This window comes from Aptenodytes patagonicus, chromosome 5, assembly GCF_965638725.1.
Source record: "Aptenodytes patagonicus chromosome 5, bAptPat1.pri.cur, whole genome shotgun sequence".
NCBI classification, from domain to species: domain Eukaryota; kingdom Metazoa; phylum Chordata; class Aves; order Sphenisciformes; family Spheniscidae; genus Aptenodytes; species Aptenodytes patagonicus.
The window spans coordinates 2,188,653-2,213,135 of NC_134953.1; the positions used below are offsets into that span (position 1 = coordinate 2,188,653).

Consider the following 24,483-nt stretch of genomic DNA (forward strand, 5'->3'; position numbering starts at 1 on the left):
TTGTAGAAATTCTGTACTTTTGATGAGGATATTTGGTAACAAGCTATGGAAAAGTGTTCAAGGCCTCGAAGGTTAGGGAAAGCTTTTATGAAACAATGTCTCTTAAGTTACCTGTGGCCTAAGCTACCTATGCTAGAAGTTACACGACCTCCATTTGCAGTAAAATGCTGAGCCTTTCCGTAGTGACTACTAATCAGAATAGCCAGATCTGCTGTACTGGTTTTTAAGTTCTGCAAAACTGCTGTTGCAATAGGAGAACGACAGATTTTACTTACCCAGTTGAAAGCAGTGAGTAAACACCTTGCACAGTCAGCAATGGCAGGTAGGTAACTTCTCTTGGCAAATGAAAAGAAAGGGAACTGAAGCTAATTGCCAAATTTTCAGAGTTACCTTTAAATAACAACAACAAAACTAAACTAAAAAAAACCCCTTCTTATACTAATGAAGATTACTTTCCAGTTGTGAAATAACTGCTTTGAGGTTTTTCCTCCCTATTCCCCCTCCCCAAGTCTCTACATAATTAGTTCATGTGCTGCTGTTCTGTTGAAAGCTTGTCTGAAGTGCAGCATCAACAGAGATCACGTTCACTGGAGCTGTGTCGTTGGTAGTAAATCTGAAAAAATCACGTCCTTCACGTTTTGTTGCTGTTTAGGGGAGTAAGCATTGATAGGCTTTACAAATTGTTTGTGGATGGAGGGAAAAAGAAAAAGTCCTTTTCTCAGCACTTGTCACTTCTAATGTGTGCACAATCTTTATATTAAGCCTCGTGTTTCACAGTATGCTACATACAAATAAGGTTCTCGGCTGGGTCTTCTAAGATACCTGGTTGTTAGGTTTGTGTTTGTTTGTTTTAAGCTATGTCATGTTGCCTCTTCATTCCAAAATTCAGCAGAAGTCTTTCAGGGCTCACTGTGGTGGTGGTAATTAAAGGTGATAACGAGAGCTAGAAAGTTCAAGTTGCTTTTTTTTTTTTAATGTAGAGATTCACTGTATGTGTTAAACCATATTAAAAAAAAAAAAAAGTTGGATTGAATAAAACCCACCACACACGAAGCCTGGTATTTATAAAGATTATTACAGAAGCTACAGCTGCTGACTGATACAAATTAAATATTGCATCACATGTAGTTTTAATAGTTTTAGTGTCTGGATGCTCCCTATAGTAGAGATGATAATGAGGACTTAATTGATGTGTTTTTGTCTTCGTCCTGTACAAGTTATCTTACTCATATGCAATCATGTTGCAGTTTTATCATGTTTCATGTAATAATGCAGTGAACTGTGGTTTTTCAGTTTGTAAACAACGGACAATTACCACTTGGTTGGAGAATAAAGGACCCAAGACAACTGAGTCCAAAAGGTAAAATGTACAGCATACATATTCAAAAGTTGTGTTCTTTGAGTGGGCCTGTGGGGAACTCAAAGTGCAGGTTGCCAGTACAGCTAGCTACTGAAAAAAAGGCAACCCCATTTCTGCTGATTTCCTTACCTTGGCACATCCTCTTGAGTATAACTAACTGACAGACTTTCACTACCAAAAGGTAACTGGTCCCCCACCCTTCCGCTCTAACCCCCAAACCCAAACTTTTTTGCTGACTTAGCTTCCTGAAGCACTTCACTGTTCAGGTGAATAAATACTGCTGCTCCTGCAAAGAAAAAGATGGGGACTTGCATCAAGGGAAGGCAAAGTGGGACTGCTGCTTCCAGTGGCAGCCAACCACTGGATCGAGTCAGCTGTAATATCAGACCATGTCCTTAGTCAACAGCTCTGCTTTTATTTTTGTTTAACATAGGGCAGTAACAGTTACAGATTTTGGCTGACCGTCCTGCATTCAACTCACAATTCTGTTGTTAATTTACAGACAAAAGTCTGTTTTGGTTCGTCTGGTCGGACTGTGATGGTAGTATAAGCATGGGCAACTTGATTTAATTTGGGCTATAATTTACAGGTGCTCAAATGTGTGTTCACGTTTTTTGTGAAAGATATTATAAAAGTTTTGCTGCTGAATGGCACCAGGTAAAGTTTGATATTTTCTGCTAATGTAGTCTGTCAGGAGCAATGTTTGCAAGGCAGTGTTAAACTCTTAAGAGTTTAACTATCTGGTGCAGAGGAATATCAGATATTATTTTTTCTATAATTGCAATTGTAAATGTGCTGGTTTATTTTTCATTGATGTTTGTTAATAAATAGAAATTTAGCAGTGCTAAAATAGCTAGGAAAACTTGTGATAATGATTAATACAGAAGTACAGAGGGCTCAATTACAGGCTCATAGGTTGCAGTAAAGCAAAGATGTTAAGAGGATGCTTAAGGAGGGAATGAATTTTTTTTTTTTAAGATTCCCTTTAGAGTATTGCTTTTATATGCCCTCCTCCAGCCTTGCTGACAGGTTACAGCCTAGTCAGTTTTAAGCAGCAGGTTAGTCATATAAACACTTCATGTGCCTTTCTGTTGCAGCTAACATCACAATTTTAATTTATTTGGATTTGAACACTGTCTTTGTGTTAGAATTGATTTCTCATCTTAAGTTGACAACAGATGTTGTCAATACCTTTAAACAGTCATTTACTGAGATGGCAGCAGTAACATAACTTTCATTTTTGTTCATCAGAATTTTCAGTGCAGGAACAAATGCATAGATGGGGAGTTAAATTATCGTAACATAAAACTCTCTAAAATCCTTTTGTCTTCAAATAATCTTCCTATGGGTGAAGTTCCAAACTATCATCTGTTGCTCCAAGCCCCTTTATTTTTTTTTTTCTTTTTGTTCTGTAGTGGTAAAGGTGTGAACGCTATCTTTTTATCCAGAGTACTCTTTTAGAAGAGGATCTGTTATTCATCGAGAGAATTAATACCTTCAGGAATCTATCGGGATGTTCAGTTGCCGAATTTAGGATTGTGAGATAATTGTGTATTTTCTTATTTAGTGTAGATGGGAGACTGGGCAATGACCAGACATACAGAGTTTAGCGTGCTTAGTTTACATTGGTTATATATGATGTTGTAACAATACATTCAGGAGAAGGTATTGTTCAGAGTGATGTATTCGCCAAGGCTAGTAAGGTTTTTTCAATATTCATATGGCGTTTAAGTGTTTTTCTTTATCAATACACTGACAAAAAAATTAGTATGTAAGTGTGAAATGACTTTCCAGTGTCTTCTTGAAAAGTTTCATCTGCTCATACAAAACTCGTTTCACTTCCCTGTGTAACCGTTAGGACACATTTCTTTCTGTTCTTTGTGTAAGACAGCCCAGGACAAATGAGGTTATTTTTCTCTTTAAAAATAATAATTGATTTAATGTGTCTTTTAATTTTTATTATCAGTTCTAAATATATTTTACTCTTATGCTTTTGTATTTTGATTTTTTTTTAAGAGTCATGGGCTGCTTATAAAAGTGAGGAAGCAATAGGATGTTTTTGAGGCTATGGACTACTGTGTCCTGCTCTTCTAAAAGATGAATTTGTAGCTCTGAGGGGATGACTACAAAACCATTGATTTCCTTGCTCACTGTATTTAACTGATTAAAATGGAAGTTAAGGAGGACTTTATCATGACTTCTAACTTTTTTCATCTGGAGAAAAGAACTAAATAATAGCTTAATACTGTTTAGATTTGAAAATAAGGATAATGAATCACTGGAATAGATTTCTAAGGTAAGCGACTGATTCGTCATCCTTTGGAGCCTTTAAATGGAAATAGGTTGTTACTGAGCTGCATTACCCGGTGCGGTAAAACTTGTTGATCCTGGTAGTGCTCACTTACAGAGTATAATGGGTAAAATTCTGTAGTTTCTATTGTATGTTTATAATCATTCCTCTAAAAAAAAAATATATATATACACACACAGAAATTTCATTTGGAGGTAAGACATTAATTCCCTTACTTCTCTTCCACAGCTTACACAGCAAAATTAATAACAATACTGAAGCAAATCCCAAGATGACTTCCATTAAAAAGGAGAACTTTTGTGAGCATGATGTGAAAAAGCTAGAGAATATTTGTCAGCAAAATTATTCAAAAATATCTGTGGAAGTTGGTGCAAAGCATGTAAATTTGCCTCAGACAGGCAGCATGTATAACTGGGAGGCTGAGGACAAAGATCCAGTCTTAGACACGGAGCCTGTGAAGGGGACACAGTCTGGAGACCTCTTTAAAAACGCCAACATCGATCAGATGCACAAAACTGGCAAGCAGACTCAGAGGGGCTGTGAAGAAAGCAGTGACAATTGGACTCAGAGGAAATTATCATCAGGCCGGTCTTTGAAAATGGGAAATACAACACTTTCTTCAAAAGACACCGAGACAGATGGACAAGTGGCTTCATGCAATTCACAGAAGCTGAAGAGTTGCAATTCTGTCTGTTTAACGGGTGAACAAGAAGAAGGGGATGTAGTTCCGGAAAGTCCACTTTCAGATGCTGGTTGTGACGCTTATGTATCTGATCTTGGAGGTCCTGGGAAACTGAGCAAATGTCAGAGCAGTTCAGGGGATTCACCTGCTTTTGAGAAAGAAAGTGAACCGGAGTCACCAATGGATGTAGATAATTCTAAAAACAGCTGTCACGGGTCAGAGGCTGATGAAGAAACGAGTCCGTTTCTTGACGAGCGAGAGGAGATTAATATGTCAAAATCCATAAACAAATCTTTTAGACTTCAATATGGGGATGCTGAACTGGAGTCACGAAAGTCACGCTTTTCTGCCAAGGGCTGTGAAAGCTTTGAGGAAATAGATAATTCTGGTAAAGAGGACGGTCTGCATACAAAGTCACCTGGGATCTCTCCTGCTCCATCATCAGAATGCAAAGGTGCAAAACAGGGTGTGAAGAGAGACTCCAAAATCACCTCTCACTTCATGAGGATACCTAAGATTGAGGAGAAAAGGTAGTGTTCTGTCTGCCTCTTCATCTGTTTTTTCACGCTCGAAAATTTCCTCTTTGGCGATAGCACTTTGGAGGCTGGATCGTATAAAGAGTTTTGCAAAATGTATGTTAAGACACAAAGACAACTTTGATGTAAACTTGAAGTAACTTATTTTTAGCGGGACTACTTGTGGTTTTTTTAAAGGATATGTTTGTCCAGTGCAATTTTTTAAATCATTGGAGATCTGTTAAAATTGGGAATTAAAGACACTGTAGGAAGTTGATTATCAAAGAAGTGATTTAAGACCATGGGAGGATTTTTAATGCTTGAAAATGAATGGTGGTACAGGAGTGCTTTATGGAGTGTAGCTCTAGCATTCATTATTTCATTCAGAATACTTGAGGAAACTGATGTTTTCTTGGTTTTTCTAGTTTCATCTGTCAAAAATACTGAATGTATTTTGTTGAAGCATCAGTAGCACTGATGCTTTGATTGAAATAGACATGAAAAATTTCACTTTTGAAAGCAGTTGTAGAGATATATGTGAGGGTTTTTGGGGATTTTTTTTGGCTTTATTCATAATTTGGGAGGGAGAAGGACTGGTGATTACACACTACAGCAATGGAAATAGAAGCCCTGAGCATGACCCAAGACTCTGTATGCTAGATATTGTATAAGGACAAAAGGATAATCTCTGCTCTGAAGAGCTTGCTGAAGAGCTTAGGTTTCAGTGGGAGCTGAGAAAGTGAATAAACAGCAAAGGAGTGAGCAGAAACAAGAGGTCTGCGTGTGTTGGTGTAATAAGCAATTATCTCAGTAGACTCAAGTCCTTGAAGTAGGGCAAGAAAGTAGTTTTGCACATCTTTACTGAGAGGTCCTTTCTGGATGTGAGGAGCAGCGCAAACCATACCTTTCAAGGAAACGAAGAGGGTGACAGAGGGTGGCTAACTAGCAGCAGGAGCTTGCATTTGAGAAGTCTTAAGAGATGAGTAGGCCGAGAGTGGATTTGGAAAACAAAAAAAGGTAGTTCTTAGGAAAAATGGATGGATGAAGAATTTGCTAAAAGAAGTATGGAGAAGGGGGTCATAAAGTTTAGGATGATGGGTTTAGGGAGTACTCTTTTCACTAATTTAAATGAATTGCTGTTGTAGCAAAGCAGCAGAGGTTGAGGCTTGCGTTTGTCAGTGCTAGAGCATCGCGTGTTACAATAAATCCATGTTTGAGAAGGGAAGCTCATGCAAAAGTTTTGCTGTGTGGATAGATGGGAATCCTAGCAGTGCTTTACAGAATAATTAGTAAGGTAGAGTATGAGGCTGTAGAGATTTTTTTTTTTTTTTGGCCTAAACAAGATGATGTGATGGTTATACACCTCAGTGCCAGGAAAGTTATACACCTCGGTGCCAGACAAAATAGTGGTATTGTATATAGTGCTTAAGAGGGCAATTAGAAAATCTTAAAGCTTTCCTCCTGGTTTTCACTAGACCAGGTCTACAGCAGATAAGAGTGGCTCAGATCTTAACTTGCAGAGAAAGTAGTAGTAGTGTATCAAACAGGTTTCAGTCATCAGTAATGCTATGCCAGAATGATCCTTTGGCTCTCAGATGAGCGCAGCGGGCCTGTACCCAGTGTCATGCCATGGGGCTACACCATTTGCATGTGATTGGCCAGGTTGAAGGCATTGTCTGCACCTGAAGATACTGGCATATGCATAGATGCAGTGAACAGGTTGGACAACATCTTTATCCAAGGGTGGAGTAAGTTCACTAAGGGGAATTTAGAGGTCTGAATAGTATCTCAAAGTGTAGGCTTTTCACTTGTTTTGCATTTTCCTCTGAGAACTTTCTCTTGCATGAGAAACATCTGGTATGTTACATCAAACATACAGCAGGTTCAGATTTTTCTTCCCCTAAACATCTCGGATCCATGCAACTACCCTTGATCATTAAAGAGGATTAGTTCATCTGCTCTTGCATATATTTGAATTTTGCAAGTGTTTTTTAGATTACTTTTAAATTTCTACTTCCATTGCAAGTATTGTATGCCTGGCATGAAAAATACAACCCTAGTGAGAAAGGGTGATTAAGAAGTTTGTCTTTTTTTTTTAGTTTGAAGAAGGAATATGTGCATCTGTGCATGCACACGTGTTTGTTTTCTAACAGTTGAGAAGGGGCTGTAGAGGGTATCCTGACAAATGCAGACTGAAGAGTCTGTCTCCTGTCCATGGATAAACAGATCCCGTTGGGAAAGCGCGTGACTCTGCAGGAGAACCCTGCCTTGCTAACACACTGCGGTTCTGTGAAGGTGTTTGTAAGCCTGTAGAGAAGAGTGTTTTGGTAGACCTCATGTACTTGCTTGTGTTGGGGAGGAGGAGGTGGTTGGTGGCAGGGGTTTTCCCCAAATAAAGCTTTGGCCTGGGGCCACAGCAAAGGCTAGCAAATAACTGTCTCTGTTATAAACCTAACCCTGGCGTGGAAGTTTGTGTATTTGCCTGCCAGGTTTTTCAGTGGAGATAATATGTTTCAATGTATTTTATTTTAACAGCAGAAAAGAAAAGTGTGAATTCAAACCCCAGAGGCCAGGAAGGAAGATTCCTAAATACATGCCACCTCCTCTTCCAACTAATAAGAAGTGGTTTGGGACACCGATTGAAGAGATGAGAAGAATGCCTATGTGTGGGGCCCGTCTTCCTCATCTGCGACCCTCAGCCAATCATACAGTAACCGTCAGAGTACGATAATTCAGTGTATTACCTGAAATCAAATTTCTTACTGAACTGTTCAATAATATGAAATGCCAAATATTAGTCTTATAGTATTAGCAGGTTGTGGAAATCTTTCTTTGCCGTTCCTTGCAAGCGGACTGGGGCAACTGATTTTCCTGAAAATTGACTTTTCTGATGCACAGAGTTAGGGTATTAAGATCCAGAAGAAATATAATTATGGTTTTACCGCCTCTGGCTTGTTAGGGACAAGTATTTTTCTTTTGCATGGGTATGTGTGTACTTCCTTGTCTTGAGTTGTAAACTGTGGGAATTTAAATACGTCTGCAAGTAAAATTTGTACTTCAACATTTTCATGTTATGTTTTCATTTTAATATGATTCTGGTTTGGGTTCAAGATATACAAAAGGCTCAAGATATTCAGGGTATGAAAAAGACAAAGAATGAAGAGGAGTTTCTAGCAATTTTACCACTGCATTTTAGATCAAATATGATATATTTGCCTTTAATCCTTCGGAGTAGTATGCAGTCAAATTATTGTTGAAATAAAACATGTGACCAGAAACCTGTAGGATGATAAATCACAAACAAAAGAAAAGCACATTAAGTTTAAATGCAAGTTCTGAGAGAATCGCTGCTGCCAGAAGGCCGTATAGCAGATGAAGTCTTTACGAACATCGCGTTATTTCTTTTTACGTTTCTAATATTCTGTGAGTAAACTTGAAATATTGCTATATCTGTAATGATTTCTTATCCTCCTCAGTATTAGGTTAAAAAATGTTATTTCTGCACGTGACTATGGTTAGATTTGAAAGTACATTTTGGAAATATTTGGATGTAACTACGTAGATACTTAAATTCATAAATGAGGAAGTATTTAGCTGATAATTGGACATAAAATAATTTTATGTATTACCTTTATTTCAGTGTGTTTCAAGAGGTCAAATGACAAGGTGGTGTTACTTTCACCAGGTATTACATAAGAGTAACAGATGGATTTTTTTCTAACTGAATATCCATCATGTGGTCAGTTTGTAGCTTTCCCCTTTCCAAAAAGGGTGGCTGTAGATGAGAGCTTTTTTTAACTACATTTTTGCTTACTTTTTATTTCTTCCATTTAAAAACTTGAAAGTAGAGTCTGAGCTTTTTTCCCCCCTCCTTCTGTGTTGCAGGTAGATCTCATGAGGGAAGGAGAGGTGCCTAAACCTTTTCCAACTCACTACAAAGATTTGTGGGACAACAAACACGTTAAAATGCCCTGCTCAGAACAAAATTTATACCCTGTGGAGGATGAGGTAAGATAAAGTATTTACAGTTATGTAATCAAATAAGTTTATTTACATACAGATGAGTTTTCAGTTTACTGCGTTTGCTCGGTTAGCAGACTGAGTGTATGGAATTGGAAAATCAAATAGATGAACATACCTGGTCTGAAAAGCTGGATTCTGGGTCGTGATGCTTCAGAGAGAGCAGAAGACTTCCCCCCCCAGTAACTATTTTACCTAGCCATTGATTTGATGGTGTATATATTTCTGTACTTCTATGGAGAAGCGTACACTCCATATAAGTTATATATTTATATACTTATATATTTATACATTGGGGGAGGTTTTTTGGTGAAGCAATTTGGGATGCCAGCAGATGTGAATGAATTTGTAATCACATTCTGATTATAATATTCTGTCTGGTATTGCTGATGGATTGAGGTGTATCTGTCTGCTGTTCTGCTAAAACAATGGCAGAGAGATTAGAGTTGGCACTGCACGGTTTGTTGATCTGGTATTTCTTGTCACTGCTCAAGACTTACTTAAACATACCCACTGAAATACTTTAAATTGTGGTGAATAAAATGAGCAAGTGTGTCCTGTAGTGAAGGCTATAATGATTCTTGATACTTGAATCTGGAACAGGGAATTTTTATAGCCTCTAGGAAATACTCTCAGTCTTTTCATTTATCAATTTTACAGATACAGTACAAAATGAAATTAATTGATGTTTCAGAGATAAAATGTTGATCTTTGCCAGTTGAGCAAGATGGATTGTCTCTGCCCTTGTGGTAGTCTCATATGAAATATCATTATTGCTTGCAATGGGCAATAAGACTTTCTGTTAGGAAAAATATCACAGGATGTCTTAGATTTGGGTTGGCGCAAGAGTCAGCCCCAGCAATATGTTTTTATAATCTGGCCCTTATTGTTCTTAATATTACATTTTTATAAAGTTGGTTCAGTTTATGTTTTTGAGTTGTGGATTTTATAAACTGTGGTCATGTTTTATCTGCAAAATCCACTTTCTTCACAAGGAATGTACTGAAAATTCTTTGTCCCTCTTGAGATAGCATGAGGAAGAGTGCTGCATGTGTGAAAAAGAGCTCTTTATGAATATGTGAATGCTTCAATTAAAAAGGAACTCTTAAGGAGGTGAAATGCAGTGGACTCGAAGTTGCAGAAGTACTTTACATTAAAAGTAAACCACATATTTTGAGTAAAGAACTTCACAAATAAAGCAAACCTTATTTAAAAAAAATGTGGCAAGGAAGACAATTATTAGTAAATACATCTTTCTGTTTTGAATAACTTAACTCTGACTTTGTTTTGGGCTTTTGTTTTAAAGAATGGAGATAGAACTGCTGGAAGTCGATGGGAACTAATCCAAACTGCCTTACTTAACAAATTTACTTGCTCGCATGATTTGAAGGTAAGCTTGTCAATTTGAAATTGTCTATATACATATAAGTATATTCAGGCTCTCCGTGTACTGTTAGTGATTCTGGTTCAGTCCTATTGGTTTAATCACTTATAAAGATTAATTTTAAAAAATCTATGCTGTTCAAGGGATTCCCTAATGAATTAAGGGTCATAATTAATGAGTCTTAAGTGTTACCACTGAATTTATTAGGTATTATTAAAATGAATTGTCTTTTATATGTCTACACAAAGCTGTGTTTGTTCAGCGGTATCTACTAGTTTGCGGTAAATGTCGCGTGTCGGCTTTTTCCATAACCAGATGGTAGGGCGATGCGCAGGTGAGAGAGTTTGAAACAGTAAGTGTTCACACCAGTATACGCTGGTATAAAATAGCAACAATTCAAGCTGCTGACAAAAATCTGTAAATTTTGGAGACTAATGCTCTGTTGATAACTCTTATAGTTCTCATTGGCTTTTAATGAATTGTGATTTGGAGCAGCTTAAAATTGCTGTAATGTTTTTTGTGAAGAAGAATGTAATTTAGATTATACCTGAAAGGCAGGGAAGGAGGAGGATGCAAAAGCTACAGATAAACTTCAAACGAATAAGTAGTGCTCCCCCGGCAACTAATGAAACTTCCCTTGATAATACTATTTTATATGGTATTTTTTCTTGAGAATTTTTTAAAGGTGGTTGTTGTTGTAAAGGGCCTATTTAATTTCATCGTGGTTCTGATTCTTTAAGTTCATAAACTGGTAAAACTTCTGCTATATTGCTGAGGGACACCTTTTTGGTATTTTTAAAGAGAACAAGCATGGGGTGGGGAATGTTTGTTGTGTGTTGTAGGCAGATCCCAGCATGCCTTATCTTGTTTTATGCTAGGAGGAGAAACCTGTAGACTAAAGCTTATTCAATGCTAAACCTAAAATACAGGATTCAGTATCATGGAGTCGCACCGTATTAATACAATTTTAGGGATTTTGGTAGGCTCTGTGACAGTCTTTAGCCACTAGATGGTACTGTTCCTTCAAAAAGGAAATTCCATAAGATGGTTTTTCTTCTGTTAATAAGTATCTCTAAGCTTTGTTTTGTTGTGCTCTTTCCCTAGGAGGCTATACTGAGGTACAACGTTGCGTATTCCAAGAAATGGGACTTCACTGCTCTTACCGACTTCTGTGAGAAGGTAAACCAAGTTGATTCAAAACGGGAAGAAAAGTAAAATATAAGTGACTACTTTGTCTGTATGTCTCAGTGCTTTTGGCTTTATTTCCCTTTTCAAGAGTAAAGGTTTTGCAATCATCATCTATATGGACAGTTATTTGGCTGGTAACTTCAGTTGAAATGATAATTATACTTATAAACTGGATTCATTTTAAATCTTAAGCAGGTAATTTGGGTGCCTCAGTAACAACTAAGGTTACTGAAGGTAAGGTGAGAAATGCCTTTTCTCTGTTTTATGATAACCAGATTTATTAATAAATTCTATTAATATTTCCAGTGTAATGGTTTCTTGTTTTAAAAAGTTGCTTTTTTTTTCCTCCTTTAAACAACTTTAATGTTATATTACAGTGGTGTTTTGTATAGACCATGCTTTGCTGGTCTAGCAATAAAATTTTGCTATATGCTGAGATGATGAATTTAAACTGTAGAGCCTTTGAAAGATTGGGGTGGTTTTTATGACTTCATGTTACCTTCCTGGAAGAGGATGGAAAAGAAAACTGAATAGTAAGTGGCAAATGCAAGTTGGACTATTATTAATGTACATCCTGACTAACGTTCAGAAACTATGCTAATTAAAGCAGTATGGGAGATTAAATGAGATGCAATAGAAATTGTTGTCTTTTTCTTCCACTAACTCAGAAGTGCTTTTAAAACACGTGTGCTTGTTTTCTTGGGAGGGGCTTGCTAAGCTGTATTAAGGTTCAGTGGAAACTAAATTTTATTTGAAGTTAATTTTGTTAGTTATGTATGTTTAAAATAGATGTCTGCTTAATTCATGTGATCAGAGGACCTGTTCTTTCTATTGCCTATTTCCATTGCATATGGGGACTACTGTTTTACAGAATGAGTTTTGTTTTGCGTGCAACATGGTATTGTTATTACTGACAGAAGATACCTATACAAATACCAGTGGTATCGTATTTGCTAGCCGTGAGAGCTACTGTGTTTGCCCATTTTGCCAATTTAGTGCTTCCTCCTCTCCTCTGTGGGGTCTCTCTGTTTTTCAGGGTGTCATGGCTGGATGGTAGAGGCTGTGGACATTTGGCTTCTTTGCTCCTGTTGACTCTTGTACTAACTGAAATTAACTTGGCCTGTTCAACTGTTCAATCTTGTGTTACTAAAGAATACGTATTTAAATTATTAGAATGTTTTAAAGCACAAGCAAACTATTTATTTAAAAATCTGATTCAGGCATGTACCAGATTTTCATCGTATTGCTACAAATGCAACTGAGCTTGTCCTGATGTGTTCATATCGTGCATCTGGGAGTTCGGAAACTATGGATGATTAGATTCAGAGATCATCAGCCAGGGAGAGTAAGTAATATCAGCTGTCTCCAGAGAAGAGAGGAACAATAGGGAAATAAACTATGTATCAGGCATCAATCTTTCACTGAGGGTGAAAAGGCAATTTCTGTCACCTGGGAATGATGATTTATTTGTGAGGTTCCCCGATAAAGGGAGGAGAGCTGTTTCAAAACATGGATTTTTAGACCAAGGTGAAGAGTGTGCAGCAGTATATTAAATAAGGAACAGTGAAGCACTGTAAGACAGTGGCTTCTTGTAGACCACAAGAGCAAAATCTTACCCTGGCTTTGTTTATGGAATATATTGAATTTAGTGAACAGAACATGTGGAGGGGATACATCTTGTAAAGAGCTGTTTAAATCTCTTCTATTATTAAGGGATGTGTGAACTCTTCAAGCTCTGTAAATTAACAAGGCATCTTCTTTCAAAGACTGTTTGCGATCTGCTTAAGTGAGCAGCTATTGAGTGAAAAGTTGAGATCCTCTGTGGAAATGACCTAAATGTACTAGCTGTAGTGAAGTGTAACTTTGGGAGTTAATGATTAAGGGCTTACCATTGGCTTGTGTATTTTCTTCTTTATCTTATGGTTTTGAGGGAACAAGGGAACTGTTTCGGGTGACGTTTGCTCAGCAGAAGTTGAGAGGGTTGGTTGAAAGGAAAGCTGGCTTGAGTAATCAGCCCAAAGGGAGGGGCAGCAGCTCAACAGAGGGAGAATAGTCACAAATATATATTAAAAGAGTAAAACAGAGTCTAAGATCCTCAAATATCTATTTATATTCTTGGGCACTATTGACTTCCAATACATTCTTAACCAAGAATTCTGTGGTCTGATTTAGAAGGGAGCTGGGTCCACAACTCTAATGGTGTCTATTTCGGTGATTCATTTAAGGCCACTGTATTCAGATATTACTTCAATAGGTCTGTGCTTGGTAAATTATAAAGCACCATTTGGTATTTTATCTTCTGATTCTGGACACAGCTCACCTTTATCTATTAGTCTGTTAAATGCTTTCATACTAGTCTTACATTGCGTTTCCTATTTTAGGTAGTTTCCTTCCAAGTTACACAGTCAAAATATGCATTATTTTTAAATCCTGCTTGTAAGATTGAAATCGATTTCCTTGTAAGAACAATAATTACCAGTTTCTTGGGCTTAAGTTTATTTTCCTTTAAGATTAAAACACTTTCAGCTTTCTTAACTAATGGGAAATAAATATCATGCATGTGAGCCAGGTTTTTTCCCCAAAACAACATACCCTGACATGTACAGGCTGACCAGTTTTAAGGTTTGTCCAAAGCATTGTCAGAAGAGGGAGCCCTCACACAATTGTTGATGCCAGTTAACGTGTGGAAGTAATGTTGCTATTTGTACAGTGAAGTAAATTTGGAAGCTTGTGGGTTTTTTTGTTTCTTTTAAAAAGTTCATAGCACCCGTCAGTAATGTACGTAAAGCTCTCGGAAGCTTACTTGCTTCAGACATCTGACAGTTTTGTTGTCCTCTATGGAATTTCTACACTGTTGTATTGATTTGTTTTGCCATCTGTTTGTTAATATTGGCAAACAGGCTTAGGATTTATTCAAGTTATTACTTAGTGTATGAAAATTATTAGTGCTAGCATTTTTCTTCTTACTTGCAAAATTCTTGTCGCTTGAAAGTCATGCTTGCATCTGTTTCCCTAGAACTTACCTAGAAGCCAGACAGGAAAGAATAAACAACAAGCAGAAAAGGAAAGGTGAGGAAGCCGCTGTGGATGGAGCTGTCTCGGGACCCACATTGTGTTGTAGATGAGCTTTATTTACATGAATGATGATAGGTTGGGAATTTATTACATGCTTTTGATCAACAGTGCTACGTACTGTAGTAGTTCTTATTTTTCATTCTTGTAGATTTGCCCTTCCACTTCCAGGCAAGACCAAATTCTGTTGCTTTTCCCCAAGTGCATGAAATAAAAAGTCTAGTGAGGTCATTCAAGGCTTATGTCTTGGACTAATCTCCAACAACAGTAACTTTAAATAAAGGGGAAAAGTAGGGCTTTATCATTTACGACAGTCACATGGTCTGCTGCTTTAGATTGGGCCTGCTTGTTCTGGACATGCTTTGTTTTTATTGTATTGCTTTAAAGTCTCTTAGAGCTGAAGCATAATTCTTGCTAATGTTGTTTCATGAACTCTTCCTCTTATTGCTTGCGTCTGTCCTGCTCTTTCAGGAACAGAGGAGTGTTTAAATCTGAAAATGACATGACATTGTATAAACAGTGCATAACTTTCTTTAAAGGTGATCCTTCTTTTAAATTCAGTTTTAGTTGTGTAGTATACAAGAACTTGTCAGCAGGATTTACAATGCGAAGCTTCAGGAACCTTCATGATAGAGAACCTCTGCCATCATTAAAATCTGAGCTCTTTTGAGGTGAACCAGTCAGTGAGCAGCCTCACAACTTGTTTTTGTCCTTTACAGTAGAGCTGTATCAAACTAAGTTATTTGGTCCTGTCTAAAACTTGTGAGATTTAGCAGCAATACTTAAGAACAAATCTACTGAAAAAATGAGACATACACTTACAGTGACAAAAAAGAACTCTGCAGGCAATGAAACAACAATGGGCTCTTTTATTGCTCACGTGGTTTAATTTCAGTCGTCTTCTAAACTCCTTTGAAACCTGGAGAACTATAGCATTTACGTCATTTTAGTGTCAGAAAAGAAAGGAATAATGCTCATATGCTTTTCAATTCTTACCTGCAAGTTATCTAAGTTACAGGCTTTCCTGATAATGCTTCAGTAAAAGGAAGGAATCAGATCTAGTCATCTGATTTTTAGCTACCCTTGCTGCTTTTTTTGTATGTGCAAAGCAGAAAGAGAGGGACTCACATGCAGGACTGTTAGCATTTAGGATTCCCCAAATATTTGTGTTTAAAAAGTTACTTTGTGAAATAATGTCTGTATGCTATTCAATGCTGAAAAGGATTAAATCCCGTACTTAGGCATGTCATTAAAAGACAAACTGTAATCCTTGGTGATTACTCATGTATTGGAAATTGCAAATAGTTTAGACATAAGTTTGACTGATCTCTTAAGAAGCATAGACTGAAGATTGGAGTTTAGGTAAATTTGTGTGGCATAGGCAGTGATTGCCTCTGATCTTCTGTGAGTCATGTGAAAAATGCATCACAATACATCTTGCAGATGTTCACATTATATCCATAACTATTTTTATGTTTGTCTGGACTCTTTGAGCTGGAAAGTTTGTGTCTGTGAAATGGAGGAGGTACAATGAGTGGAATCAGGAATGGTGTAAAGGTATGTAATAGTTTCCATATGAGGAACACCTAAATAAGCTAGGACTGTTTCATCTTTTCATCTTAGTTGAGAGAAGTGAGGAATGGGTGTAACAGTGGTGTCCAAAATGAATGTAAGAGAGGGAGAAGAGGAAGTGACTGTTCATTCTTCTAGTACAGCAGTTAAGGGACACCAGATGAGCATTCCTAGCAGGCAAGGGTTTCAAAACCAGACAAAAGTAATTACTTATTTAGATACTGAATAAAAGGCTGTGGAACTCCTTGTCAGGGGTTGTAGAGGATGATATGGCTTTACATCAGGTTTTGAAGGGATTTGGAGAAATTGCTGGTAGGAAGATCCCATTGACACCTACACAGGTACTGTGATGGACTCTGGAAATTTCTGAAACTGATTAAGGCAAGTAAAGAGTGTTGTGAGGAAGTGCTGCTGATTACTTGCTTTTCTTGCTGTTAGACTTTTCTAGGCATCTTTTGTTGGTGGGCCTTCATGAACTTTTGTCCATCTTTACATTCTTATGACTTTGCTGGGTTGAAGTTGAGAGGCAGAAGTGGCCTTGTCACACAGGCCCCATTGTGGCGTAGTACCAACATGAGATGTTGGTGACAGAAAGGTATGGGGACCTCTACACTAGCCTCTCTTAGGAGGACAAAATAATAAAGGTAACTGACATTTTAAATGAACCTCACTTGAAGGCACTTACGCCTTTTAAAATCTGTTTTTCCAGGCTTTCTGCAGAACTTCAAACCCTTGGTGCCTACTTGATGCAAGTAGGAAGACTTAAAGGGGACATGCTATCAGTATCTTTACAAAGACACTCTCATTCTCCACTGTATAATACCCAGTTCCCAACTGTTAGATTTGGCTTTTAGTGTAGGAAAAAGTGTGTGTGTGTCTGCAGTGCCCGTTTATGGATGTCCTGTGCTCTTTTTGTCTTTTGGGAAAGCTGTTTGAAGCCAGTCAGTCTATTTAATGACCAGGATCTGCATATTTGCTGTTGATTCCCATATAAACTCAGCATTCAGGAAATCTTTTCTATTATGAAAGAAGCTGTATAACTTTCACATTTGGAATTTTCTATGAGGTTGAAAGAAACATGATAATGCTCTTTAAAAAGACCAATCTCTTCCCTCGTCTATACTTAATTGCAGAGAAGAACCTTCAGCGTGAAGGAAAAGGAAGAATGTACCAGACCACTTTATCTGTGCTCCTTTTTCTCCTTTTCCAGTCAAGCATGAATTCACTGGTTTTAGCCTCAAAACTGGCTGTTAGCAGGTTTTTTTATGGCACAAATCTCAGCTTACCCTAAAACTTGATAAAAAGCTATGTAGCAAGAAAACAAGGTCAGTTGGCAAGCTGAAGGAATATATTGCTATTTTTCTGCACCCTTTAGTTATGCTTTTCCATGATGTAGAATATGTGCTATTAAAAATGTTTGTCTCACAATTAGAGCTGTAATTAATTTTGAAACAGGATTAGAAAAGGAGTCCCATTTCTCCCTGCTTCTTTCCATTAAAACTTTGTTGTGGTTTAACTGGGCAGGCAGCTAAACACCACACAGCCCTTCGCTCACTCCCCCCTGCCCCCGTAGGATGGGGGAGAGAATCAGGGGAAAAAAAGTAAAATTCATGGGTTGAGGTAAAGACAGTTTAATAGGACAGAAAAGGAAGGGAAAATAATAATGATGATAAAAGAATATACAAAATAATTGATGCACAATGCAATTGCTCACCACCCGCCAGCCGATGCCCAGCCAGTCCCCGAGCAGCGGCCCCCCCGGCCAGCTTTCCCCAGTTTATGTACAGAGCATGACGTCCCATGGTATGGAATGTCCCTTTGGCCAGTTTGGCTGTGCCCCTTCCCAGCTTCTTGTGCCCCTCCAGCCTGCTCAGTCGGTGTGGCATGGGAAGCTGAAAAGTCCTTGGCCAGTGTAAGCACTGCTCAGCAACAGCTAAACCATCGGTGTGTTATCAACACTGTTCTCATCCTAAATCCAAAACGCAGCACTGTACCAGCTACTAGGAAGAAAATTAACTCTATCCCAGCCGAAACCAGGACAGACTTGCATATGATGATCATACTTCTGGATTCTAGATCCTTTTAGAAGTCTGGAACAGTCAGGATGTGAGGCTTTGTTACTGTCTACTTTTACATGCAAGTGTCTACCTGTAAATTTCTAGACCCTCACTTAATACCTTTTTCAAATTTTCTGTAAATGTAATTTACAAATACATAAACTTATTAATATATAATAGGCAAGATAAATATGTAAATAAATTAATTTATAAATACGACTTTTTCTATTTTCCAGAAATATCACACGTCCATATTACAGATATTTTGCTCTTCCAAAAGTCTGGTTTCCTTTTCTTGAAAAATTGAAGTTAATTATTGTACTAGAAGTTATTTTTCATTTGCACAAACCCTTACTATTTAATTTTTGGCCTAGCAATATTCATATGGATATGTGTACGCACTTTCTAAGTTATCACTTTTTTCCTACTGCAGGTGTTCCGCGCAGATTCCAGAATATAGGAGAATATTCTTAGAGAGAAGTGGTGTAGCATATTACAATGAGTCTTGTTTCTGTTGGTCCATGCTTTGCACTTAGAAATAATTAAAATAAATAGAAGAAAACTCTTATATTTCACTGAAAAACCTAACAAAGGTGTGTTATTGAATTGCTGAATTGTGGTGTAAATGTAGTAAAACCTGGGATAATATCTACAGAATGTGCTTAGTGCATTTTTTTGCCAAACTATAGTTTCTCATTTGATTGTATGTTGCTACATAGTATACTAGCACATTTGGCCTGAACTTGGTGCTTTCAGAAAATGTGTCAGATGCAAGTAATTGAGTTAAGCTGGAGCATATTAAAAGTTTGAGAAGTGAGCAGAAAAATCAGATGGGCAAATATTGGCAGTATGTCTGCTTCCTCTCTAAGAAGAATTGGTTGCGTTTTGAGATCACTGAGCTGATTTAAATGAAATTAAGAACTGTCTTGTCAATGAAATACTCTACTTCAGCTGCAAAATTTCAAACAGCCACAGAACCACACAGCCTTTAAGTGTGTGTGGTCTTAACCTTAATAACCTTGATTTAATAACCTTAAACTTAATAACCTTAAGAAATTTTGGAAATTACCTGGACAGTTTTGGAAATTATACTTCCATTTTTTTACCATTATTTCCATTTTTCATCTAAAAAAAGACTATAAATGCAACATCTGAAGATGATGTGACTGTAGTACAGTCTAGTTGGGTTATGGTTGAGCTCTGGATTTTCACTCATTTGAAAAAGACCAAACTGTTTAAGAACACCCGCTACTGTTAAGTATGTGCATATCTTGGGAGATTTTTATGTCCTCATAAGGCTTTACCCCACTCTTGTCTCCTAGCAGGTCTTATGAACCACGTAAGTTTTGCTGTTTGAATGACCTGCTTGAAAAAATGATTGCTGTAATCAGTGATACTGGAATAGAAGGAATTTTGAAGTACCAAATTGTTCTGGTGACTGGGTTTTTGATAAATCATTTTTATAATTGTCTGGACAGTATAACAGAAGTGAGCATTGTACAGAGATGTCAGCACTACAAAGGTAGGCTTTTAAGCAAGAAACAAAATGTCCCAAGGCTGAAAATAGCCTATCCATTGCTCCTTGCTGGATTTCATTTCAGTCCAGATGTTTTCAAACAATTTTCATTACATCGGATTACTTTTTTAAAATCTAAACTGAAAAGGTCTTTTGAGTGTACCGTGAAGGGTTTTCTTTTCACAATAGCAGAAAGGAATTTGTCCCCATATTGAACAAAATGTGAGCTTTTCTGTGGCGTGGGGAATATGCATCTTGTACACATTCAAGACATTAGAAGCTAAGCATTGTAGAAGAGAAATCGCATTGAGTACTGAATCACAGGCTTATTCGTAGTTTTCTGTACTTTCTCAGCAAAACAGTTGAGTATCTTTTAAGTGGTGTTTTGTAAGCACCATCACAATGACTATTGCATCAAACTATTGACTCAAAATTACTAGGGAAGGGATATCTACACATACCAGGTGTAGAGTTTTAATTATATTGTCTTAAGTGTTTGTGGATACTTAATGCTTTGAGACAACGTAAAGATACATCCTGAGGATCTCTTGCATAGTTTTTCACTGTATTGAGAACGTTCCTGTTTAGAAAAGAAAAGAAAAAAAAAATCTAGTGAATATAAATGTTCTGGTTTTAAAAACTTACCTTCTGATAGTTGTTTTTTTGGTTTTGTTTTGGGAGCAGGGGGCTGATGAACAGATTTCCATTGGATTATGTGTAAATCATCATTTATCTGTGCTCACCTATCTATCCCAAATGACTAAAAGAAGCTCCTTTTGGTTGTGGTGGCTTTCCTTAGCTGCTTTGTGCCTTTAGATTTTTTTTTTTTTTTTTAATGTCTGGAGCAGTTACAATAAAAAAAAAAACCATGATGATGGTCAAAGCTTTCAAGAGAAACAGTCTCTGAAAAAGTGTAAATGGAAGCAGGGGAAGTAGGCATTGCCGTTGTTAGGATGACTATGAAGGTATAAATGAAGTGTATTGTAACTATATTCCCAATTCTTCTCATGCTTTTTCATCTGAAAAACTGAATTTGTTTATATTGCTTCCTTACAGTTTGTTATTAGTTGCCATGCATTCTTTAAAGAGTGGGTTTGCAAAGGTGGCAGAGTGTGTACCCTGGAGATGGTCTGAGGGTCTTATTTGGCCAATATAATCTTAATTACTGGATATTTTTCTTAAGATATTGGTTATTTTGAGTCTATAATTCTGACAACCAAGCAAAAAATAGTCTATAGATTTGTTGAAATCTACAATGCTATTGTGTTATCTTCAGTTGATCTTTCTTTTTCCCCTTCTGTCTGCTTGACTTTTTTTTGGTAATGTTAAAGAAAATACAGCTTTCATAAGGGCAATAGCTGTGTTGTCTCATGAAGCTTTTAGTGCCAAGGTTATCGGTTTCAAAAGTGGTTGAAAAAAGTTGTAGTTAAATATCTGATGGCTTTTGAATGCTTCCACTCTACAGCTCTTAGCAGAAGTTTTTAAAATAGTAGCAGTATTAAACATCCCCCCCCCCCCCCCGTACTGTGTTCAGAGAGGTAAAAGTTTTGAATGAACCTGGAAACAGATTTTTTTTTTCACCGTTAGCTTGTGTCAGTCAGATGAAAGATACTCCCCCCCCCCCCATGTTACAGCCCTGCTGTAGAAACAAGTTCATTGGCCTTTTCACTACTTTGTACTTCCCAAGAGTAACTCAGAAGTATTTAGAAAGCAGTATTTGACTCTTCTTCCCAGGACTCTGCCACTGCTTTGGAAGTGTTTGTGATGCTTCTACTCCTGATAGAATTGCTCTGCAAGAACGTGCAGGTAGAGTCTATTGGTGGCCTATAGAGAATCAGGACTGAAGTTTCACTCACTGGTAATGAAAATGATTAGGGTTAGATTTCCCGTACCTTAGAAGTATAAACAAGGCTTCTAAAAACATTAAGAGGAGATGAAAATACAGCCATTTTCCCCTCAGATTTTATTTAGAATGTTGAAAAGCTTTGAGAACAAAGCTGCCATTGTTAGGGATGATACACCTGAGAGATCATTCCAGGGTTGGATTGGCAGAGGGTGTGAATAAGCCTTCACGTGGGGAAAAAATTAAACAAAAATGAATTAACCTCTGCCTTGTAAGCTGTCTTCCTTTTTCCTTTTGAAGTGTCAGTTTGTGATTTTGATAAATGTCAGAAGCATTCTTCTCAAATAAGATTCTTCTCCGCATAATCCAGTGTTATGTTTTTTTCCCTCTTCCCTCCAAAGATTACTTTGTCTTTCGTCTGGTTTCTAATCAGACAAGTGCTCAAGAAATGGGATGGATTTGACAGCTAAGTGTGCTTCCTTCTGAATTAGTTTTGTAAGGGAACTAAAGGAGGCAGATGAGTGTTTATTCTCTCCTGCAGTTTTGGAAGTTCATTAACTTAATAAAATGGGAACTGAAATCCCCACCCCCTGACCCCCGCTTTGCTTCTAGGTTTCAATCTTGTTTATATGTATAATATTTTACATTATGACAGTCTGTTTTACACGGGCATACAAGTTAGCGGGCTGCAGCCTAGTGTCTCTGTCTAGGTATCAGCTACGCTGATAGTTGTGGCACGATGTGTTTAAGTAGAATTCATCTACTCCCTGTCCAGAAGAAAAGGCTTTGTAGAGAGTATGACTTAGTGAACCTTGTTTTGGTTTTTTGGGGGTGTATTAAGTTACTATATTAGTTTTCAAAGTCACCTGATAAGAACTTGTTTAGGCTTTTTTGTTTGTTGGGGTTTTTTTTCCCCAGCTGTTCCAACAGATTGAGAGTATGCTTTTAGGATTCTATAATGTTTAAAAGCACTTATGACAAGGATTAGGGGAAGAAAGGGAGCGCAGGTTAGCAGTCTGAGGTTGGTTTACTTTCAGATGAAAGACTTAAATGTCACATACAGTGGCTTGGTTGTTCTGTTGGCACCGAGGAGTTCTAGTCATGGATCTAGACTCTACCATGTTTAAGTGTTACACAAACAGCATACAAAAAGCATGTGACTTCCGTATGAGACAGGAGAACAAGTAAGTACATACAGGCTGCTGTGGAAGGAAGAGAAAACGAAGACAACATTGCTTAGTGCAATAAAGGAGCAGCCCCATGGTGTGGTTGCTTAAGTACGCTCAAGTTTTTGTTTAAGTGTCATCTCAAAGGAAAGTCTTAGCTGGGGGGGAATAGTGAGGGAGACGCTTCAGGATGCTTGGGAGGTTCTTCTGTGGAATACACTCTAAAAAAAAAAAAAAAGTGGGAGATCGAAATGGTTAATGTTATCCAAAAGTGCACAAGAACCAGTATCTTCTAGAATAGTGCAGGAGCACAGTTGAACTCTTGCATCTCATTTGACAGTGAAACGGGAGCCTTTGGAAGGGAGGAACAGTCTATGCATTGAATGAAAAAAAGCAGCATTTTAAATGCTTATGGGTAGAACAAGACTGTTAACAGTCTTAAAAAGATATTAAGCCTTCAAACACAAGTTCCTATTGTCCTTGTTCCCCAAATATATTTTTTACTTTTTTCAGGTTTTTTGCCTTCCCTTGTTATCCTCACCAAAATTACGAAAGTTGATCAAATTTTTTTCAGGAGACTATTCTGAGTTGCCTTAGACTTCGTGGCATGTTCCACCTGCATATTCCTTGCATGCGGCACTGGGCAAATCTTTCTCTTTGTGAGAATGTGAATAGTATCGCTTTGTTCACATAACTTTCTTTGTTGTTTTCTTTGAACTGCAGACTTGAAGGAGGTTTAATAATGATATGTCTAGGTAGGCTATATATGCCCTTATTTGCTACACCTCTATTTGCAACAAAGTTTTTCAGCTTGGAAGTATTCATCATGTGGATCTTAATGCCCTGTAAAAATATACAGGTATTTTTTTATTTGAGACAAATTGAAGGTAGTGAAGAAAGGAAAAAAAAAAAATTATTCCTGAAATTAGGAGAATGAACTTACTGTGAATGGAGTACATAGCAGTTACGCAGTTTGTCTAATTAGTTAGGAGGCTATTACCACCTCTAACCATATGATATCTTTCATTAAAATAATTGGGAAAGCTGTTACTGGGAAGACAGTTCAGTGTAGTAACCCATGGTACAGAGCACTAACAAACACAAACCAAAACAAAGTAATTCTAAGAAAGTGCATGAGGCATTATGGCAGGGGGGAAGGAAAAGGTCAGATGGTCAAAAACCATTAGAATTAGGAAATAAAAGACACAAAGTCTGAAGGAAGCACTCTGGTTTTCCCCTTCATCCTTAAGACCGTGGTTCAGTTGGTCCTCGTCCTGCCACAAAAGTTAATATGGGGAAGTAAACCGAAACAAATTGAAAGCATTAAGCCATTGCTGTCTTAGCATGCTGTTTGCCTGATGGTGTGATGGCTCTACCTTCCCATGTGATAGATAGAGCTGTCCAAATCTGTGTTCTGTATGTGCAGTTTGGTTTGATGAGCTGTCAGATTTAGATTTAAACTCTCTACCATCACTATCACCCCATGCTACCTCAGTTCCTTCTTATTAGGACTGTCAGGCATACTCGTTCATTACCTTTTGGAGGACTGGTTTATAGTGACAAGAGGCCATTACTTATGGTGGCATTTAGTCAGGCCTCTCTGCTGCAGTATAAATGTTCATTTTGCAAAATTGCAGTGCAAGTTTGGCCAAGAGCTCTTACCTCTGCTACGGCTCGCTGAACTATTTGCATCTTACGAATTGGAGCCCTAAGTCATGTTCATTTAATCAGTCACTCCAGTGCAAATACTGATGAAATCGCCAAGTGATTTCTTCGGCAAAAGGCAAGTCATGCTTT

The 24,483-nt window shown here is 37.6% G+C and overlaps 1 protein-coding gene across 1 annotated transcript in view; it reads left to right on the forward strand.

The window, feature by feature from the left end:
• PARG (poly(ADP-ribose) glycohydrolase) overlaps positions 1 to 24,483 on the forward strand; it is a 74,286-nt gene that overhangs the window by 2,100 nt on the left and 47,703 nt on the right. The window contains exons 2-7 of the mRNA XM_076338339.1: positions 1,294 to 1,360; positions 3,900 to 4,883; positions 7,404 to 7,590; positions 8,754 to 8,876; positions 10,195 to 10,278; positions 11,377 to 11,451. Coding sequence (XP_076194454.1) covers positions 1,294 to 1,360; positions 3,900 to 4,883; positions 7,404 to 7,590; positions 8,754 to 8,876; positions 10,195 to 10,278; positions 11,377 to 11,451 — 1,520 coding nt within the window. The remainder of the gene's footprint in view (positions 1 to 1,293; positions 1,361 to 3,899; positions 4,884 to 7,403; positions 7,591 to 8,753; positions 8,877 to 10,194; positions 10,279 to 11,376; positions 11,452 to 24,483) is intronic.